The sequence below is a fragment of the Oncorhynchus masou genome, chromosome 1 (assembly GCF_036934945.1).
Source record: "Oncorhynchus masou masou isolate Uvic2021 chromosome 1, UVic_Omas_1.1, whole genome shotgun sequence".
NCBI lineage: Eukaryota > Metazoa > Chordata > Actinopteri > Salmoniformes > Salmonidae > Oncorhynchus > Oncorhynchus masou.
This window is the reverse complement of record NC_088212.1, coordinates 9,102,111-9,125,051: the sequence shown is the minus strand read 5'-3', so window position 1 is coordinate 9,125,051 and position 22,941 is coordinate 9,102,111. Positions and strand designations below refer to the sequence as shown.

The window sequence follows — 22,941 nt, the reverse complement described above, 5'->3', positions numbered from 1 at the left end:
CTCGAGGCCCTGATTGGTGTCACACTTTTTCTACATCCCCAGCAAACACAGCTGTTTAATCAAATGTCATTCTAAACTGAAGATCATGATTAGGGGATTATTGGAGTCAGGTGTGTTAGCTGGGGCTGGGGAAAATGGTGACACCAATCAGGCCCCCGAGGACTGGAATTGCCCACCCCAGCTTAGCTGATGCCGCCCCCTCAAACAACACTAAAGACCTGCTAACCTCTTCCAGATCTACCTCCCCTCTAACAAACGCTGTTACATCATCAGCATAAGCTGTGTGTCTCCCCACCAACTGCCCAGGGAACTGACCACTGTAGCCATTTCCTCAGCCTGGTGGTTCTATGGCTAAACAGTAGACCCCCTAATCCCTCTCCCAACTGGGACTGGCCGGCTCAGCCCACCCCTGACTTTTACCATAACAGAAGCCCCATAGTACAATAATTGACCCATGATCTAAACCCGATAACCAGGCCAAATGCTTCCATGATCCTTAACAGATAGACATGACACACTCTATCAATATCTTTTTCTTGATCTTTCGAAATGAACCAAATCAAATCAAATCAAATATTTATATAGCCCTTCGTACATCAGCTGATATCTCAAAATGCTGTACAGATACCCAGCCTAAAACCACAAACAGCAAGCAATGCAGGTGTAGAAGCACAGATTCTGATCATACATCCTAGTGATGTCTATCACATCTCTCAAAATAAACAAGTTGTCCATTATAGTCCACTCAGCACACAGCCTGCTCCCTGTGAACTATTGTGTCCAAACAACCTTTCAGCCAATTTGTCAAACAATTGGACAGTATTTTATAATCCAAGCAGAGCAACGACACCGGCTTCCAGTTCTTCAATAGAGTTAAGTCCTCCTTCTTCGGCCGTCGTGACATAGTTCTCAGGGGACCTCTAACAGAACCCCAATGCACGCAAGAAATATTTATAAAACTTGACTGTCAGTCCATCGACCCTCGGCGCATGGCCTGGAGAAAGCTACTGCACAGCCACTGTTAGTTCCTGAAACAAAATATCAACCTCCAGCAAAGCACTCTGCTAAGGCCTGAGCGTAGGCATCCGCTGTAGAATCTCAGTGTTGCTCTCACCGTAAAGGTCTGCGTAGATGTCCACAGTCATCCTCCTCATCTCCGCTGGATCCAACATCAGAGACCCTGAAGGACGACACAGAGCAGGAGGGAGAGAGGGAGCGACCATTACCTACTGTAATGGTCCGACTCTACACCACACCAAAACAACACTACACACTATGGAACACAAAACCTTTACTATCTCATCCTGGAATATACAAGGTCTGAGGTCATCTGCCATTGGCCTTAAGAGCAGGAACCCAGACTTCATCAAAGAAATTGGAAATACAGACAAAGCCATCCTACAAGAAACATGGTATAGAGGAGAAGGGCCGACTGGTTGCCCTCAATGTTACAGAGAGCTGGTCGTCCCATCCACCAAACTACCAGGTGTGAAACAGGGAGGAGACTCAGCAGGGGCTATTCTAATTTCGTATAGAGCAGACCTTACCCACACTGGCTAGAAATGAATAAGGAAACTATCTCAACAGAGAAAAATGTCCTCCTGTGTGCTACCTATGTCCCCTCAATAGAATCCACATACTTTAACAATGACAGCTTCTCCATCCTAGAGGGGTTGAGCAACCATTTCCCGGCCCAGGGACATGTACTAGTCTGTGGCGACCTAAATGCCAGAACTGGACAAGAACCTGACACTCTTAGCACACAGGGGGACAAACACCTACCTGGAGGTGACAGCATTCTCTCCCAAATATGTCCCCCTAGACACAACAATGACAAAACAATCAACAAAAACGGGTCACAACACAACTCCTGCAGCTCTGTTGCTTGCTGGGTCTGTACATAGTCACCAAATTCAATCCTTTCTAGACAACTTCATGGACAAAATATTTCTCTGTAATAGTAAAGTTGTAAACTTGACTGTAGAAAGCAGTATATTTGACGTTCAGCTTCCCTGTCAAATATACACATTTGAAGAAGACAACCAAAGAAAATTCACAAAATGACAAATGTTTTGATGAAGAATGCAAAAACCTTTGAAATAAATTGAGAAACCTATCCAACCAAAATCATAGAGACCCAGAAAACCGACCCCTTTACTATGGTGAATTACTAAAACAATACAGAATACACTACGGATAAAGAAGGAACAGCACGTCAGAAATCAGTTCAATGTAATTGTTGAATCCATAGACTTTAACCACATCAGGGATAATTCTTAGATATGATGCCACAAGATTTGCACACCTGTGTTTGGGGAATTTCTCAAATTCTTCCCTGCAGATCCTCTCAAGCTCTTTCATGTTGGAGCGTCGCTGTACAACTATTTACAGGTCTCTCCAGAGAGTCCGTGCTCTGGCTGGGCCACTCAAGGACGTTCAGAGACTCGAAGCTACTTGTGTGCTTAGGGTCATAGTTCTGTTTGAAAGTGAACGTGGTGGAAATTATATCCTTAATCAATAATGAGGAGAGACAAAATGAATAATCAGTCAAGGTATTCATTTTATTAAAATACTTGTTACAACAAGGAGGCTTGTCACCTCACAGGTGGTGGAGTGAGAGCACCCTGAGTGGAGTTAGGTTCTGTGTTAGGATAGGTCAGGATAGGTGCAACCTCAGAGATGACAAGAACAATTCAATTCCAAACACCAAGCCCACACATCCTGTGCCAGACCTTCAGCCCCAAATACAAAGAACTTGTTGTTTTGTTCAGTACTTAGGACATTTGTTGTTACATTGTTCTCTCCCCTAGTTCAAGGTGGAAAACTATCTCCCCATAGGAGAAGGTGACTGATGCTCAGACACTGTGGAGACAAGTGATTGGTTCCCCATTACTCACGCCATCCCTTCACATGGTTTTCAATAAAGACACACAGTTCACATATGGAAACAATGTTTCCTTCTCACCTCCTTTGTCATACTCCTTGCTGATATTCTGCATAGCAACAGGGACATTTGATAGACAAGCCTGACTTTTCCCCTCTCTGGACCCCAGTCGACTGAGGCACATATGGGAGGATGTACAGCTGCCAACCCCAGAGTCCGAAAGGAGACGTTCTAATGTCAAGAGTTCAACAGTTCAATCATATAACCATATTCTTCAGATAAGACATCTCCATTATCTTTGTTACTTAGCTTATATGAGCTAGTTAAAGAATCTCAAGTCCAATTCCTAGGCTTAAAGAAGGATATTTTAGTACACAAACATTAGTATTGTTTAACAGAAAATTTCCCTGACAACCTTCACCCCAGTCTGAGGTCCTGAGCGCTCTGGAGCAGGTTTTCATCAAGGATCTCTCTGTACTTTGCTCCGTTCATCTTTCCCTCAATCCTGACTAGTCTCACAGTTCTTGCTGCTGCCACCACCATGCTTCACAATAGTGATGGTGCCACCACCATGCTTCACAATAGGGATGGTGCCACCACCATGCTTCACAATAGGGATGGTGCCAGGTTTCCTCCAGACGTGACGCTTGGCATTCAGGCCAAAGAGTTCAATCTTGGTTTTGTCAGACCAGAGAATCTTGTTTCTCATGGTCTGAGAGTCCTTTAGGTGCCTTTTGGCAAACTCCAAGCAGGCTGTCATGTGCCTTTTACTGAGGAGTGGCTTCTGTTTGGCCACTCAATCATAAAGGCCTGATTGGTGGAGTGGTGCAGAGATGGTTGTCCTTCTGAAAGTTTCTCCCATCTCCAAAGAGGAACTCTGGAGCTCTGTCAGAGTGACCATCGGGTCATTGGTCACCTCCCTGACCAAGGCCCTTCTTCCTCAATTGCTCAGTTTGGCCGGGCGGCCTGCACTAGGAAGAGTTGTATTGGTTCGAAACTTCTTCCATTAAAGAATGTTGGGGGCCACTGTGTTCTTGGGGACCTTCAATGCTGCATAAGTGTTTTTGGTACCCTCCAGAGATCTGTGCCTCAACACAATCCTGTCTCTGAGCTCTACGGACAATTCCTTCGACCTTTGGCTTTGTTTTTGCTCTGACATGCACTGTCAACTGTGGGACCTTATATAGACAGGTGTGTGCCTTTCCTTATCATATCCAATCAACTGAATGTACCACAGCTGGACTCCAATCAAGTTGTAGAAACATATCAAGGATGATCAATGGAAACACAATGCGCTCAAATGGTCTGATTACTTATGTAAATAAGGTATTTCTGTTTTTTTTTAACTTTTTATTAATACTTTGGCAGCAACAACAAAAACGTTATGTGGTATTGTGTGTTGACTGATAAACAGTTTGTGTTTAATCCATTTTAGAATTAGCCTGTAACGTAACAATATGTGGGAACAAATCAATGGGTCTCAATACTTTCAGGAAGCACTGTATATCAATGAATTGGTGAGGGCGAGACAAGAGAGAGAGACAAGAGAGACAAGAGACAATAGAGAGACAATAGAGAGACAAGAGAGAGACACAAGAGAGAGACACAAGAGACAAGAGAAAGACGAGAGAGAGAGACGAGAGAGAGAGCGCGCGCGAGCGAGAGAGAGAGAGAGACAAGAGAGAGAGAGAGAGACATGAGAGAGAAGAGAGAGACAAGAGAGAAGAGAGAGACAAGAGAGAGAGACAAGAGAGAGAGACAGAGAGAAGAGAGAGAGACAAGAGAGAGAGAGACAAGAGAGAGAGAGACATTAGAGAGAAGAGAGAGAGAAACAAGAGAGAGATGAGAGAGAGAGACAAGAGAGAGAGAGAGATCTTAAAGAGAAGAGAGAGAGAGACAAGAGAGAGAGAGAGAGACAATAGAGAGAAGAGCGATAGACAAGAGAGACAAGAGAGAGACAATAGAAAGAGACAAGAGAGAGAGAGAAGAGACGAGAGAGAGAGAGACAAAAGACAAGATAGAGAGAGAGAATAGACAAGAGAGAGAGACAAGAGAGACACGAGAGAGACACAAGAGACAAGAGAGAGAGATACAAGAGAGAGACAAGAGACAAGAGACAGACGAGAGAGAGAGACGAGAGAGAGCACGCGCGAGAGAGAGAGAGACAAGAGAGAGATGAGAGAGAGAGACAAGAGAGAGAGAGAGACCTTAGAGAGATGAGAGAGAGATTAGAGAGAAGAGAGATAGACAAGAGAGAGAGAGAGACAAGAGAGAGAGAGAGAGAGCGAAGAGAGAGAGACAAGAGAGAGAGACATTAGAGAGAAGAGAGATAGACAAGAGAGAGAGAGAGAGAGAGAGAGAGAAGAGAGAGAGACTTACTTATTAGGAGGAAAGTAGTGACTTTAAAAGCAGTTAGTTTAGCATGAGAGATTAGTCAATGAGTTTCCCATCTCTGTATGTAATACCTCAGATGCTATCAAAGTGTTTTCAGTTTCACAATCTGTTAAAACACACTGATGTATGCCAATATATCCATTTTGTATAGTTTCTACTGCTGGTCTCCACCACACTTTCTCTCAGCCTATTGATAATCACCTGAATCCTTTTCACACTCTTAGTAACAACAGAACACTGACTGACTCGTATTTAGAAAAACACTTTAAAAAAGGTACTCAACTGCATGGTGTCCATAATAGGACAGCCTCAATCTCAGCAGAACTTCTAATATGGACTCTCTCTGCCGCACCTGCTGTCTCTAACTCTGAATGATCGGCTATGAAAAGCCAACTGACATTTATTCCTGAGGTGCTGACCTGTTGCACCCTCTACAACCACTGTGATTATTATTATTTGACCCTGCTGGTCATCTATGAACGTTTGAACATCTTGGCCATGTTCTGTTATAATCTCCACCCGGCACAGCCAGAAGAGGACTGGCCACCCCTCATAGCCTGGTTCCTCTCTAGGTTTCTTCCTAGGTTCCGGCCTTTCTAGGGAGTTTTTCCCACTGTGCTTCTACATCTGCATTGCTTACTGTTTGGGGGTTTTAGGCTGGGTTTCTGTACAGCATTTTGTGACATCGGATGATGTAAAAAGGGCTTTAAAAAAGACATTTGATTGGTTGACATAACCTTTATCTCCTTTTGTTTGATATGACGTAGCTTATTCCTGTGATGTCAGGTGAGGACATGTCCCTGGTTTTTGCTCTATAACAGAGGCCTCGTGCTGTGCTCCTCTTTCCAAAATATAGACAGAGATTAAGTCCAGAGATTAAATCCATTCCTCAGTGTCTTAGTTGGGGAATGTCTTTGTTTACACTCTTTGTTTACACTCTTTGTTTACACTTTGTTTACACTCTTTGTTTACACTCTTTGTTTGCACCCTTTGTTTACACTCTTTGTTTACACTCTTTGTTTACACTTTCTTTACTCTTTGTTTACACTCTTTGTTTACTCTTTGTTTACACTTTGTTTACACTCTTTGTTTACACTCTTTGTTTACACTCTTTGTTTACTCTTTGTTTACACTCTTTGTTTACACTCTTTGTTTACACTCTTGGTTTGCACCCTTTGTTTACACTCTTTGTTTACACTCTTTGTTTACTCTTTGTTTACACTCTTTGTTTACTCTTTGTTTACACTTTGTTTACACTCTTTGTTTACACTCTTTGTTTACACTCTTTGTTTACTCTTTGTTTACACTCTTTGTTTACACTTTGTTTACACTTTGTTTACACTCTTTGTTTACACTAGGGCTTGCTCAGGCTGAAAATACATATTTTATTATCTCTATGGGACACTAGCTTTCTTACTACTTGTTTTTACACCAGTATTCCAATGTAACATCAACAAATAAATCAACTTAAGGGCGCTGTACTGCAGCGCCAGCTGTGCCACCAGAGACTCTGGGTTCGCGCCCAGGCTCTGTCGTAACCGGACGCGACCGGGAAGTCCGTGGGGCGACGTACAATTTGCCTAGCGTCGTCCGTGTTAGGGAGGGTTTGGCTGGTAGGGAAATCCTTGTCTCATCGCATACCAGCGACTCCTGTGGCGGGCCGGGCGCAGTGCGCGCTAACCAAGGTTGCCAGGTGCACGGTGTTTTCTCCGACACATTGGTGCGGCTGGCATCCGGGTTGGATGCACACTGTGTTAAGAAGCAGTGCGGCTTGGTTGGGTTGTGTATCGGAGGACGCATGGCTTTCAACCTTCGTCTCTCCCGAGCCCGTACGGGAGTTGTAGCGATGAGACAAGATAGTAGCTACTAAAAATAATTGGATCCCACGAAATTGGGGAGAAAAAGGGGTAAAATTCAAAACAAAAACAAAACATTCAAATATGGACAGTAACATATAGCACTACTCTTCATCAGGGCCCTGTGCCAGGAGTGGACAAAATAACATATAGCACTACTCTTCATCAGGGCCCTGTGCCAGGAGTGGACAAAATAACATATAGCACTACTCTTCATCAGGGCCCTGTGCCAGGAGTGGACAAAATAACATATAGCACTACTCTTCATCAGGGCCCTGTGCCAGGAGTGGACAAAATAACATATAGCACTACTCTTCATCAGGGCCCTGTGCCAGGAGTGGACAAAATAACATATAGCACTACTCTTCATCAGGGCCCTGTGCCAGGAGTGGACAAAATAACATATAGCACTACTCTTCATCAGGGCCCTGTGCCAGGAGTGGACAAAATAACATATAGCACTACTCTTCATCAGGGCCCTGTGCCAGGAGTGGACAAAATAACATATAGCACTACTCTTCATCAGGGCCCTGTGCCAGGAGTGGACAAAATAACATATAGCACTACTCTTCATCAGGGCCCTGTGCCAGGAGTGGACAAAATAACATATAGCACTACTCTTCATCAGGGCCCTGTGCCAGGAGTGGACAAAAGAAATGGGAAAGGGTGGCATTTGGGAGACATATTGTTGTGGACTAAGACGGCTGTGAATATTTGAAGTTACATCCTGGTATCTATTGAATTGGCCGCTTCTACTCACTGGCCATATTCAGGAATGTGATGGGAGGGCAGGACAGGCCGAGGCGGCAGATGCCTGGGAACGCTCGGGCCTCCGATATCACAGCCGAAGTAACACCTGCTCCTCACTCTAGAGGGAAAGAAAGAGTGTGAGAGAGAGAGAGAGAGAGAGAGAGAGAGAGAGAGAGAGAGAGAGAGAGAGAGACAGAGAGAGAGAGGGAGAGAGAGAGAGAGAGACAGAGAGAGACAGAGAGAGACAGAGAGAGAGAGAGAGACAGAGAGAGAAAGAGAGAGAAACAGAGACAGAGAGACAGAGAGAGAGAGAGAAACAGCGAGAGAGTGACAAAGAGAGAAAGAGAGAGAGACAGAGAGAGAGACAGAGAAAGAGAGAGAGAAACAGACAGAGACAGAGAGAGAGAGAGAGAGAGAGAGAGAGAGAGAGAGAGAGAGACAGACAGACAGACAGACAGACAGACAGACAGACAGACAGAGAGAGAGAGACAGAGGGAGAGAGAGAGAGAGAGAGAGAGAGAGAGAGAGAGAGAGAGAGAGAGACAGAGAGAGAGAGAGAGAGAGAGAGAGAGAGATACAGAGAGAGACAGAGAGAGAGAGAGAGAGACAGAGAGAGTCAGAGAGGGGGGAGAGAAAGGGAGAGAGAAAATGGGTGGTGGGAGAAAGAGAGCGAGAGAAAAAGATTGACAGAGAGGAAAGCAAGTCTCTTTGATGATAACAAGTCCAGTGTTAGAGGGACTGACGGACTGAGGGAGACGTGGAGGGAGAGCGGTGGTGATAAGCAACTAGGAGGATGAGAGGCAGAGACACAAGCTTCTTATCAGATCTCCTCCTCTGTGTCTTAATTGTGGAAATGCGAAGCACAGTAATTAAATCACCCACGGGAGATCAGATTCTGATTGCCGTCTGCGTGTTCAGTGAGATACACGTGAGAGTGAGGGAATGAACGTTGTCGTGTGTTTTTTTTTTTGCTGAATAGAGTTGGTCTTATCAGATTGTAAATTGCGAGCAATTGCTCTTGTAGAACGATTCATCAAGGCTTTGTTTTACTATCCACGCGAGACACTCGAAGGATATCTCCCATTGTTTCACTGCTGTCCGCGCTAAATTATTTTTCGCTTTCCGCTCTGATTCCTCTGGTGACTTCAGGAGTCGCTGAAGTCACCAGAGGAGGCTGGTGGGGGGAGCTATAGGAGGACAGTCTCCATCTAATGACCGGAATGGAATCAATGGAACGTTATCAAACACATGAAACATATGGAAACCACATGTTTGACTCAGTTCCATTTATGACATTCCAGCCATTACAATGAGACTGTCATCCTATAGCTCCTCCCACCAGCCTCCTCTGGAAGTCACGCAACATGTGCACGCACACACACACACACACACACACACACACACACACACACACACACACACAGACACACACACACACACACACACACACACACACACACACACACACACACACACACACACACACACACACACACACACACACACACACACACACACACACACACACACACACACACACACACACACACACACACACACACACACACACACACACACACACAGACACACACACAGACATGTTTAGGACACACACACACACACACACATGCACACTGCACACACACACACACACACACACACACAGCACAGATGTTCACACAGACACACACACACACACACACACACACACACACACACACACACACACACAGACACAGACACAGACACACACACACACACACACACACACACAGACACAGACACAGACACACACAGACACACAGACATGTTTAGGATAGAATTACCCTCTCCTCTCCTTGTTATTTCAACATGCTTCACTGCTCTAACAGAGAGGTGATTATCTGAAACGGACTGCTCTCTCCCGAGTGTCCCTTCCCTGACCCCGAGAATGAGATGTTCACACAGCATTGAATGGACCGTGAAGTCAATGCCGAGTAGAGGTGGCAGCTGACCGCCCAAGCTCTGACACGGTTCGGCGTGTATCCCACGTCAACGAACCACTGCCGCTAATGTTAACCACCACGGTGTCATTAAGTATCCAAGGCCACATTAATCTATCATCACATCAGAGATAGAGAGATCGAGAGGGAGGACAAAGCAGGGAGGAGAAAGAAAGATGATGTTTGAGAGAGGTCAAGAACTTGTTCGGGGGAGTGAAGGACTAAAATGGGAGGAGGCAGATCGAATGCCATAATCAACAACTAGGACATTGTCTAATTTCAGGTAACGTGTGGAAAATTGTCTCAAATGCCAACGTGATCACTGGGGAGCACCGAGTTAGATTAGGGTGGAATCGAAAATTACAAATCTATGCTTCCTCATCTGGGCTGGTCAAGACTGCACGGTGTCCATATTAGGACAGCCTCTATCTCAGCAGGATTTGTTTTCAATCTCAGCAGGGACTAGTTTTCATTCTCAGCAGGACTTGTTTTCAATCTCAGCAGGACTTATTTTCAATCTCAGTACAGGACTTGTTTTCAATCTCAGTAGGACTTGTTTTCAATCTCAGTAGGACTTGTTTTCAATCTCAGCAGGACTTGTTTTAAATCTCAGCAGGACTTGTTTTAAATCTCAGCAGGACTTGTTTTCAATCTCAGCAGGACTTGTTTTCAATCTCAGCAGGACTTGTTTTCAATCTCAGCAGGTGTGAGGCATGTAACATTCACAACATTCTATAATTTAGTCATCAGCATAAAAAAATATTCCTCATTATTGAACATAGATAGTTTCCACCCATTATGTTATCCTTCTTAAACGATCCCGTTGGAGTAAAGTGTGTGCCTGAGTATTGCATGTACTGTGATCACGACAGCCTTTTGGGTGAATGGCACTTGATCATTCCCATCCTTCTCTTCACACTGTTCTGTTGTTGCTCTGGGTTAACGTTTCCCCTTGGTTCAGATCTAGAATCGGATTCCCCTCACCAATCCTAACCGTTGGTTACCATTAGCTGAGGATTCAAATGCAAAATGCTGTGTGTGATTCACCCAGGATCTCACCGTGTGATGAAATGCTTGAATTCGGAACACATGGAAAAATGATTCATTTTGAAGGTCAAATGCTTTGAAAAAAACTACAGGTGAAATGCTGTGTTGATTCAAAAAAATTGGTGACAGGTGAAATGCTGTGTGATTCAGAAAAGTTGGTAAAAGTTGAGAATTGTGTTCAGAAACCGTGAAATGGTGACAGGTGAAATGCTGTGTGTGACAGAACCCGTTGGTGACAGGTGAAATGCTGTGTGTGATTCAGAAACCGTTGGTGACAGGTGAAATGCTGTGTGTGATTCAGAAACCGTTGGTGACAGGTGAAATGCTGTGTGTGTGATTCAGAAACCGTTGGTTACAGGTGAAATGCTGTGTGTGGGATTCAGAAACCGCTTGGTGACAGGTGAAATGCTGTGTGTGATTCAATGAAACCGTTGGTGACAGGTGAAATGCTGTGATTCTTATTGTGTGATTCAGAAACCGTTGGCTGACAGGTGAAATGCTGTGTGTGATTCAGAAACCGTTGGTGACAGGTGAAATGCTGTTCTTAATGTACTGTGATTCAGAAACCGATTGTACTGTGACAGGTGAAATGCTGTGTGTGATTCAATGTACTGCTCAACTGATTCTTAATGTACTGTGACAGGTGAAATGCTGTATTGTACTGTGATTCAGAAACCGATTGTACTGTGACAGGTGAAATGCTGTGTGGAAATTCCAAGAGGCATCCATGCAAGGTGTACTGCATACTGATTCTTATTGTACTGCTCATACTGATTCTTATTGTACTGTACTGCTCATACTGATTCTTAATGTACTGCTCATACTGATTCTTAATGTACTGCTCATACTGATTCTTAATGTACTGCTCATACTGATTCTTAATGTACTGCTCATACTGATTCTTAATGTACTGCTCATACTGATTCTTAATGTGCTGTCATACTGATTCTTATTGCTGCATACTGATTCTTATTGTACTGCTCATACTGATTCTTAATGTACTGCTCATACTGATTCTTACTGTACTGCTCATGCTGATTATTAATGTGCTGATACTGATTCTTATTGTACTGCTCATACTGATTCTTATTACTGTATACTGCTTATTGTACTGCTCATACTGATTCTTAATGTACTGCTCATACTGATTCTTATTGTACTGCTCATACTGATTCTTAATGTACTGCTCATACTGATTCTTATTGTGCTGCTCATACTGATTCTTACTGCTACTGATTCTTATTGTACTGTTCATACTGATTCTTCCTGAGGCCTGTAGAAAAACACCCATCATGCTACAGCGGACACACCACCACAAACGTGGGGCTTGAAAGCCACAAAAGGTCACACACTCATGCGTTCATACACACACACACAGTGCACACGGGCCATACTGATTCTTAATGTACTGCTCATACTGATTATTAATGTACTCATGTCACAAACACGCTGCACACACACACACGCGCGCGCACGCACGCACACACACACACACACGCACACACACACACACACACACACACACACACACACACACACACACACACACACACACACACACGCCCACTCATAACCGCCAGGACTCTGCTTTGTGCCCTCTCAGGTGTCTCCTGGCTGTGATACAGTGCTGGTGAATGGGAAGGAGATGCGTGGTAGACAGTCTCTGATGGTCAACTTCACCTACCTGTACCTGAGCACCCAGCTGGAGCTGACTGTGTGGGTGCCTCGTCTGCCCCTGCAGATGGACGTGTCTGACACAGAACTCAGCCAGGTCAAAGGATGGAGGGTGCCCATCTTTTCCAACAAGAGGTGAAAAGAGAGAGAAAGAGAGAGAGAGAGAGAGGGAGGTGAAAAGAGAGAGAAAGAGAGAGAGAGAGGGGAGAGAGAGAGAGAGAGAGAGAGAGAGAGAGAGAGAGAGAGAGAGAGAGAGAGGGAGAGGGGGAGAGAGAGAAAGAGAGAGAGAGGAGAGAGAGAGAGAGGGGGAGAGAGGGGAGAGGGGGAAAGAGAGAGGGAGAGAGGTGGAGAGAGAGGGGGAGAGAGAGAGAGAGAGAGAGAGGGGAGGGAGGGAGGGAGGGAGGGAGGGAGGGAGGGAAATATGGTGCATATGATTGTGTATTCCTGTTCCATGTACTATTCTGTTTTACCTGCATGTGGGTTTGGGAAATTATGTGTTGTATTGGGCATGGTGTGTGTATAGGGCTTTATTTTCTACTGCAGGATGTGGGTAGTAAGGGTGAAACAACATTATGGAAAAGAAGCCAGCACTTCCTGCTATTTCCTGTCAGGTCAAGGTTTTGACTGATACAGCTGTTACTAAGGACGACTATTATTAGGTCATATTCTTGCATCACTCACTGCTCACAGCTACTGACATGCATGCACCTACAGCAGGGTAGGCATCGGCTTACTGAATACATCTGTCAAGCCATGGCTCATTGAAACATTGGACGCCTTCTTTCCCCATTTAGTCGCAAGTACAAGTCATGGTCTCGCTCTCAAGGTTCCATTTCATGTTGCTCTGTCATGTGATTCCATTTGGAGCCCGCGGTGTGAGGGGAGGAGGGTGCTGCTGTTGTTACCACCGATGTCTGTCTGTCTGCCTGTCTGTCTGCCTGTCTGTCTGTCTGCCTGCCCAGCCAAGGACCTTCATTTTCTCTGCAGGGCCCATTTTTCAATTTGGCCAATTTTTGTTCCCCTGCCTTTAAAGACGGCCCCCCCACCAGTCACCACACCGAGGCGCCTAGCCCTCTGGGAAATGGGGCAGGATTCCTGTAATCTCACCAGTGTTTTAGACACAAGGAGGGTGGTGGTGGTAGGGGGGGGGTTGTTAAAAGATGTGTGTGCTCACATAGGTTTTGTAAGTGGTTTTTCAGCTTCATTCCATTACACAGAGCTGAAAAAAACGGCAGAAACTCCAGATGCTGTGGAGTGAAGATTCTAGACAACATCAATCCTGTGCTTTTTGAACAGGCTAAGGCTAATCCAGTGGGTGAATGTTTTGCCAGCCTGCTGGTATTAGCATGAATAACATGTGCTGCAGGGGCAGTTGGTTCATGACCAACATCTCTATGTCCCTCTTCCCCCTCCGTAGGCCCACCCGCGACAGTGAGGATGACGAGGATGATGAGAGGAAGGGCAAAGGCTGCACGCTACAGTACCAGTATGCCCTGGTGAGGGTGCTCACCCACTTTGTAGCGGAGCCAGCAGCCCCTGGCGGGGAGCTAGTCTACATGCTGGGGGTGGACTGGCAGGCAGACATCACAGACCTGGTTCTGGACTACCTGAAGGTGGAAGACCCGCGCATTGCCCGGCTGCTGGAGGGACGCGTCCTGATGGGCAAGGACCTGGGCATCACCACTATCCAGGTACCCACTGAGCCCACTGAGCTAAAGCCTGTGCATCACCACTATCCAGGTACACACTGAGCCCACTGAGCTAAAGCCTGGGCATCACCACTATCCAGGTACCACTGAGCCCACTGAGCTAAAGCCTGGGCATCACCACTATCCAGGTACCCACTGAGCCCACTGAGCTAAAGCCTGGCATCACCACTATCCAGGTACACACTGAGCCCACTGAGCTAAAGCCTGGGCATCACCACTATCCAGGTACCCACTGAGCCCACTGAGCTAAAGCCTGGGCATCACCACTATCCAGGTACCCACTGAGCCCACTGAGCTAAAGCCTGTGCATCACCACTATCCAGGTACACACTGAGCCCACTGAGCTAAAGCCTGGGCATCACCACTATCCAGGTACCCACTGAGCCCACTGAGATAAAGCCTGGGCATCACCACTATCCAGGTACCCACTGAGCCCACTGAGCTAAAGCCTGGGCATCACCACTATCCAGGTACCCACTGAGCCCACTGAGCTAAAGCCTGGGCATCACCACTATCCAGGTACCCACTGAGCCCACTGAGCTAAAGCCTGGGCATCACCACCATCCAGGTACCCACTGAGCCCACTGAGCTAAAGCCTGGGCATCACCACTATCCAGGTACACACTTAGCCCACTGAGCTAAAGCCTGGGCATCACCACTATCCAGGTACACACTTAGCCCACTGAGCTAAAGCCTGGGCATCACCACTATCCAGGTACACACTTAGCCCACTGAACTAAAGCCTGGCCTCATCCCCATCCAGGTACACACTTAGCCCACTGAGCTAAAGCCTGGGCATCACCACTATCCAGGTACACACTGAGCCCACTGAGCTAAAGCCTAGGCCTCATCCCCATCCAGGTACCCACTGAGCCCACTGAGCTAAAGCCTGGGCATCACCACTATCCAGGTACACACTGAGCCCACTGAGCTAAAGCCTAGGCCTCATCCCCATCCAGGTACACACTTAGCCCACTGAGCTAAAGCCTAGGCCTCATCCCCATCCAGGTACACACTTAGCCCACTGAGCTAAAGCTTGGGCCTCCCCACCCTCAGCGTGGTTCCCAAAACATCTTCCGCTACACAGAGACCATGCCGTCCAAACCAGATCTGAGAGTGACACTTTGTAGACTTAACCAGTGAATGAGATCTGCAGGGAACCGTCAGTCACCAACAATGGCCGTCTCAGTCACCAGCCATGGTCGTCTCAGACACCAGCCATGGTCGTCTCAGTCTCCAGCCATGGTCGTCTCAGTCTCCAGCCATGGTCGCCTCTGTCACCAACCATGCGCAGTCTCCAGCCATGGTCGTCTCAGTCTCCAGCCATGGTTGTCTCAGTCTCCAACCATGGCCGTCTCAGTCAATAGCCATGGTCTCCAGCCAACCATGGTTGCCTCAGTCTCCAGCCATGGTCGCCTCAGTCTCCAGCCATGGTCGTCTCTGTCACCAACTATGGTCGCCTCAGTCTCCAGCCATGGTCGCCTCAGTTTCCAACCATGGTCGTCTCTGTCACCAACCATGGCCGTCTCAGTCTCCAACCATGGCCGTCTCAGTCTCCAGCCATGGTTGTCTCAGTCTCCAGCCATGGTCGTCTCAGTCTCCAACCATGGTCGTCTCAGTCACCAACCATGGCCGTCTTAGTCTCCAACCATGGCCGTCTCAGTCTCCAGCCATGGTTGTCTCAGTCAATAGCCATGGTCATCTCAGTTTCCAACCATGGTCGCCTCAGTCTCCAGCCATGGTCGTCTCTGTCACCAACCATGGTCGCCTCAGTCTCCAGCCATGGTCGTCTCAGTCTCCAGCCATGGTTGTCTCAGTCTCCAACCATGGCCGTCTCAGTCAATAGCCATGGTCGTCTCAGTTTCCAACCGTGGTCGTCTCAGTCACCACATTTTACCCCAATTGAACATTTATGGTAAATTCTGGAGTGGTGCCTGAGGCAGCATTTTCCACCACCATCAACAAAACACCAAATTATGGAATTTCTCATGGAAGAATGATGTTCTATCCCTCCAATAGAGGTCCAGACACCTGTAGAATCTATGCCAAGGCGCATTAAAAGCGTTCTGGCTCGTGGCGGCACAATGCATTACGAAGACACTATGTTGGTGTTTCCTTTATTTTGGCAGTTTCCTGTATACCAGTTCCTTTCCAAAACATCAGCTGTCTGTTTATATTTGCATATAATTATTTTTTTGTGGAGTAATGGCATTATTCCCACATCAAAAATCAGATTGAAGGCCCCCCCCCCCCCCACAAACATAGCCATGTTGATTCATTCCCTTACAGCACGGCAGCCATAAGCTCTCACACAGCATCATTACGAACTCAATTAGCTGTCAGATTTGGGCTGTAATCTCACTGGTGATGGTATAACGCTGCGAGTACAGCCTCATTACCGCTTTTCAATAAGACAATACGACCAGCAAAGAATAAATAAATGAAGGCGACAAAACAGCTTCCAGTCGTTTAGCTGTCACACCAGAAGCCCCTTTGCCATTGGCCCATGTAAAGATGACGTCACACGTCCCATCCATCGTCCTAATTACATTCTCTCAGCGAGGGACGACAACACTTCAAACTACTTTTATGTGTTAGCATATCTGCTGTTCCTTTGCCTGTGTGTTTTGTTTGTTTGTGTGTGTGTGTGTGTGTGTGTGTGTGTGTGTGTGTGTGTGTGTGTGTGTGTGTGTGTGTGTGTGTGTGTGTGTGTGTGTGTGTGTGTGTGTGTGTGTGTGTGTCTGTGTGTGTGTGTGTGTGTGTGTGACCGCATGCTCACCTAAGTCTTCAGAAGTGATTTTGCAGCTCAAATTAAATTGCGTGACGATGAACAAGTACGCAAAGGCAATTAACGTTGATTGAATCGCACTGGTTGAATCACACTGGTTGAATCACACTGGTTGAATCGTGGAATAGATGTGGAATTGATGTCTGTGCCCAGTGAGAAGTGTGTTTAAGGAGGTAGCTGGGGAGTGTAACAGTTTCTAGAAACATCTGGGTGTGTGTCACACCCATCCAGCCAGGGACCGGAGCCTCAAATCCCACAGATGGCTCTCTAACACCAATGTAATTGAAACTCCAAAGACTTGGGATGGGAATTTCTACTGAGTCGTCCCTCGTTGCTGTGGCTATAAGCCGTCAGGACTCTCCAGATGTTTTGATGTTTCAATTTCTCCTTCTCCCTCTCCCACTACCTCCTCTCTCTCTTTCTCGCTCACACGGAGAGAGAAGTCCCAGTGGTGTCAATCAACAAGGGGCGGCCTGTCGTGGTGGTGAGGGGAATCAGCTTGACTCTGACATGTTTGTTCCCCGATATCTTTTTACACCAATCACATTCAGCTGTCTTCTGGCACACAGCAATTTTGTTAAATGCTGTTCCTAATCTCTGGTCCCTGTCTATTATTTAGGCTAAATTGTCTCGATTGAATGTTGACATGTTTAAGTATACAGTATGGCTGGTGAGTGTGAGACAGACAGGAAGTGGCCACTGAAGTATATGAACCCCCTGCCGCCTGAAGAGAACCCCATGCAGCCTGAAGAGAACCCCCTGCAGTCTGAATAGAACCCCTTGCAGTCTGAATAGAACCCTCTGCAGTCTGAATACAACCCCCTGCAGCCTGAAGAGAACCCCCTGCAGTCTGAAGAGAACCCCCTGCAGCCTGAATAGAACCCCCTGCAGTCTGAAGAGAACCCCCTGCAGTCTGAAGAGAACCCCCTGCAGTCTGAATAGAACCCCCTACAGCCTGAAGAGAACCCCTGCAGTCTGAATAGAACCCCCTGCAGCCTGAAGAGAACCCCCTGCAGTCTGAAGAGAACCCCCTGCAGTCTGAAGAGAGCCCCCTGCAGTCTGAATAGAACCCACTGCAGTCTGAATAGAACCCCCTGCAGCCTGAAGAGAACCCCCTGCAGCCTGAAGAGAACCCCCTGCAGTCTGAATAGAACCCGCTGCAGTCTGAATATAACCCCCTGCAGCCTGAAGAGAACCCCCTGCAGTCTGAATAGAACCCCCTGCAGTCTGAAGAGAACCCCCTGCAGCCTGAAGAGAACCCCCTGCAGTCTGAATAGAACCCCCTGCAGCCTGAAGAGAACCCCCTGCAGCCTGAAGAGAACCCCCTGCAGCCTGAATAGAACAACCCTGCATCCTGAAGAGAACCCCCTGCATCATGAAGATAACCTCCCGGAGCCTGAAGAGAACCCCCTGCAGTCTGAATAGAACACCCCGCAGCCTGAATAGAACCCCCTGCAATCTGAACAGAACCCCCTGCAGCCTGAATAGAACCCCCTGCAGCCTGAAGAGAACCCCCTGCAGTCTGAAGAGAACCCCTGCAGTCTGAATAGAACCCCTGCAGTCAGCCTGAAGAGAGAACCCCTGCAGTCTGAATAGAACCCCCTGCAGCCTGAAGAGAACCCCCTGCAGTCTGAATAGAACCCCCTGCAGTCTGAAGAGAACCCCTGCAGTCTGAATAGAACCCAGTCTGAATAGAACCCCTGCAGTCTGAATAGAACCCCTGCAGCCTGAAGAGAACCCCCTGCAGCCTGAAGAGAACCCCCTGCAGTCTGAATAGAACCCCTGCAGTCTGAATATAACCCCCTGCAGCCTGAAGAGAACCCCTGCAGTCTGAATAGAACCCCCTGCAGTCTGAAGAGAACCCCTGCAGTCTGAATAGAACCCCCTGCAGCCTGAAGAGAACCCCCTGCAGCCTGAAGAGAACCCCTGCAGCCTGAATAGAACAACCCTGCATCCTGAAGAGAACCCCTGCAGAAGATAACCTGAAAGAGAACCCCCTGCAGTCTGAATAGAACACCCCGCAGCCTGAATAGAACCCCCTGCATTCTGAATAGAACCCCCTGCAGCATGAAGGGAACCTCCTGCATCCTGAAGAGAACCCCCTGCAGCCTGAAAAGAACCCCCTGCAGCCTGAAGAGAACCACCTGCAGTCTGAATAGAACCCTCTACAGCCTGAAGAGAACCCCCTGCAGTCTGAATAGAACCCCCTGCAGCCTGAAGAGAACCCCCTGCAGTCTGAAGAGAACCCCCTGCAGCCTGAAGAGAACCCCCTGCAGTCTGAATAGAACCCCCTGCAGTCTGAAGAGAACCCCCTGCAGCCTGAAAAGAACCCCCTGCATCCTGAAGAGAACCCCCTGCAGCCTGAAAAGAACCCCCTGCAGCCTGAAGAGAACCACCTGCAGTCTGAATAGAACCCTCTACAGCCTGAAGAGAACCCCCTGCAGCCTGAAAAGAACCCCCTGCAGCCTGAAGAGAACCACCTGCAGTCTGAATAGAACCCACTGCGGTCTGAATAGAACCTCATGCAGCCTGAAGGGAACCCCCTGCAGCCTGAAGAGAACCCCCTGCAGTCTGCCCCCTGCAGTCTGAATAGAACCCCCTGCAGCCTGAAGAGAACCCCTGCAGTCTGAAGAGAACCCCCAGTGAAGAGAACCCCCTGCAGTCTGAAGAGAACCCCTGCAGTCTGAAGAGAACCCCCTGCAGTCTGAAGAGAACCCCCTGCAGTCTGAATAGAACCCCCTGCAGCCTGAAGAGAACCCCCTGCAGCCTGAAGAGAACCCCCTGCAGTCTGAATAGAACCCCCTGCAGTCTGAATAGAACCCCCTGCAGCCTGAAGAGAACCCCCTGCAGTCTGAATAGAACCCCCTGCAGTCTGAAGAGAACCCCATGCAGTCTGAAGAGAACCCCTGCAGTCTGAATAGAACCCCTGCAGCCTGAAGAGAACCCCCTGCAGCCTGAAGAGAACCCCTGCAGCCTGAATAGAACAACCCTGCATCCTGAAGAGAACCCCCTGCATCATGAAGATAACCTCCCGAACCCCCAGTCTGAATAGAACACCCCGCAGCCTGAATAGAACCCCTGCAGTCTGAATAGAACCCCCTGCAGCCTGAATAGAACCCCTGCAGCATGAAGGGAACCCCTGCATCCTGAAGAGAACCCCTGCAGCCTGAAAAGAACCCCTGCAGCCTGAAGAGAACCACCTGCAGTCTGAATAGAACCCCTACAGCCTGAAGAGAACCCCTGCAGTCTGAATAGAACCCCCTGCAGCCTGAAGAGAACCCCTGCAGTCTGAAGAGAACCCCTGCAGTGAAGATAACTGAAGAGAACCCCTGCAGTCCTGAAGAGAACCCCTGCAGTCTGAATAGAACCCCCTGCAGTCTGAGAACCCCCTGCAGCCTGAAAATAACCCCCTTCAGGCTGAAGAGAACCTCCTGCATCCTGAAGAGAACCCCCTGCAGCCTGAAAAGAACCCCCTGCAGCCTGAAGAGAACCACCTGCAGTCTGAATAGAACCCCCTGCGGTCTGAATAGAACCTCATGCAGCCTGAAGAGAACCCCTGCAGCCTGAAGAGAACCCCTGAAGTCTGAATAGAACCCCTGCAGTCTGAATAGAACCCCCTGCAGCCTGAATAGCACCCCCTGCAGTCTGAAGAGAACCCCCTGCAACCTGAAGAGAACCCCCTGCAGTCTGAAGAGAACCCACTGCAACCTGATGAGAACCCCTGCAGTCTGAAGAGAACCCCCTGCAACCTGATGAGAACCCCTGCAGTCTGAAGAGAACCCCCTGCAACCTGATGAGAACCCCCTGCAGTCTGAAGAGAACCCCCTGCAACCTGATGAGAACCCCTGCAGTCTGAAGAGAACCCCTGCAGTCTGAAGAGAACCCCCTGCAGTCAAAAGAGAACCCCCTGCAACCTGATGAGAACCCCCTGCAGTCTGATGAGAACCCCCTGCAACCTGATGAGAACCCCCTGCATCCTGAAGAGAACCCCCTGCAGTCTGAAGAGAACCCCTTGCAGTCTGAAGAGAACCCCCTGCAGCCTGAAAAGAACCCCCTGCAGTCTGAATAGAACCCCCTGAACCCCCCTGCAGTCTGATGAGAACCCCTGCAGTCTGAATAGAACCCCCTGCAGTCTGAATAGAACCCCTCATGAAGAGAACAGTCTGAAGAACCCCCTGAACCCCTGCAGTCTGATGAGAAACCCCTGCAGCCTGAATAGAACCCCTGCAGAACCCCCTGCTGATAGAACCCCTGCAGTCTGAATAGAACCCCCTGCAGTCTGAATAGAACCCCCTGCAGTCTGAATAGAACCCCCTGCAGTCTGAATAGAACCCCCTGCAGTCTGAAGAGAACCCCCTGCAGTCTGAATAGAACCCCTGATGAGAACCCCCTGCAGTCTGAAGAGAACCCCCTGCAGTCTGAAGAGAACCCCCTGCAGTCTGAAGAGAACCCCCTGCAGTCTGAATAGAACCCCCTGCAGTCTGAAGAGAACCCCCTGCAGTCTGAATAGAACCCCCTGCAGTCTGAAGAGAACCCCCTGCAGTCTGAAGAAATATCATTTTGTGCTGTAGTTGTAATTTAAAAAAGATATATTTTAAAGAATTTTGGATTTTATTGGACAGAGACGAGATACTGGTAAAGCTGGACAGAGAGTTTGGGGCCATATTCTAAACCACGCCGACACCAGCTGACTTGCTGTAGATGGGGGACGCTAACCTCTTACAGTGGTATCCAAATCAAATCAAACTTTGTAACATGCACTGAATACAACAAGTGTAGACCTTACCGTGAAATGCTTACATACAAGCCCTTAACCAACAGTGCAGTTCAAGAAGATATAAGAAAATATTTACCAAATAAATATAAAAAATAACACAATAAATTCTAAATTTTTATCCATGTAAAACAATATAACCAGTGTGGTTGTTTTTTGTTGTTGTGGTTGCTAGGTCCTGTCCCCTTTGTCCGACTCTATCCTGGCAGAGAAGACCTTAACGGTGAAAGATGACAAGGTGACCATCACAGACCTGGGGGTCCAGCTGGTAGCGTCTATAACCATGAACATGCAGTCAGGAAGCAACCAGGCCATCGCACTGACCACTACCGCCCAGGACCTGCTGCACAGCCCCAAACAGGTCACTACACACACACACACACACACACACACACACTGACCACTACCGCCCAGGACCTGCTGCACAGCCCCAAACAGGTCACTACACACACACACACACTGACCACTACCGCCCAGGACCTGCTGCACAGCCCCAAACAGGTCACTACACACACACACACACACACACACACACACACACACACACACACACACTGACCACTACCGCCCAGGACCTGCTGCACAGCCCCAAACAGGTCACTACACACACACACACACACACACACACACACACACACACACACAAGGAAAAAGGCTATTTTAGGCTTAGGGTTAAAGTTAGGGGTTTGGGTATAAGGTTAGGGTTAGGGTTAAAGTTAGGGGTTTGGGTATAGGGTTAGGGTTAGGGTTAAAGTTAGGGGTTTGGGTATAAGGTTAGGGTTAGGCTTAGGGTTATTGTTAGGGTTTGGGTATAAGGTTAGGGTTAGGGTTAGGGTTAAAGTTAGGGGTTTGGGTATAGGGTTAGGGGTTGGGTATAGGGTTAGGGTTAAAGTTAGGGGTTTGGGTATAGGATTAGGGTTAAAGTTAGGGGTTTGGGTATAGGGTTAGGGTTAAAGTTAGGGGTTTACAGTGCCTTGCGAAAGTATTCGGCCCCCTTGAACTTTGCGACCTTTTGCCACATTTCAGGCTTCAAACATAAAGATATAAAACTGTATTTTTTTGTGAAGAATCAACAACAAGTGG

The 22,941-nt window shown here is 47.7% G+C and overlaps 1 protein-coding gene across 1 annotated transcript in view; it reads left to right on the top strand.

The window, feature by feature from the left end:
• si:dkey-215k6.1 (transmembrane protein 132C) overlaps positions 1-22,941 on the top strand; it is a 469,509-nt gene that overhangs the window by 442,263 nt on the left and 4,305 nt on the right. The window contains exons 6-8 of the mRNA XM_064935774.1: positions 12,517-12,722; positions 14,005-14,278; positions 22,034-22,219. Of these exons, the coding sequence (XP_064791846.1) occupies positions 12,517-12,722; positions 14,005-14,278; positions 22,034-22,219 (666 nt within the window). The remainder of the gene's footprint in view (positions 1-12,516; positions 12,723-14,004; positions 14,279-22,033; positions 22,220-22,941) is intronic.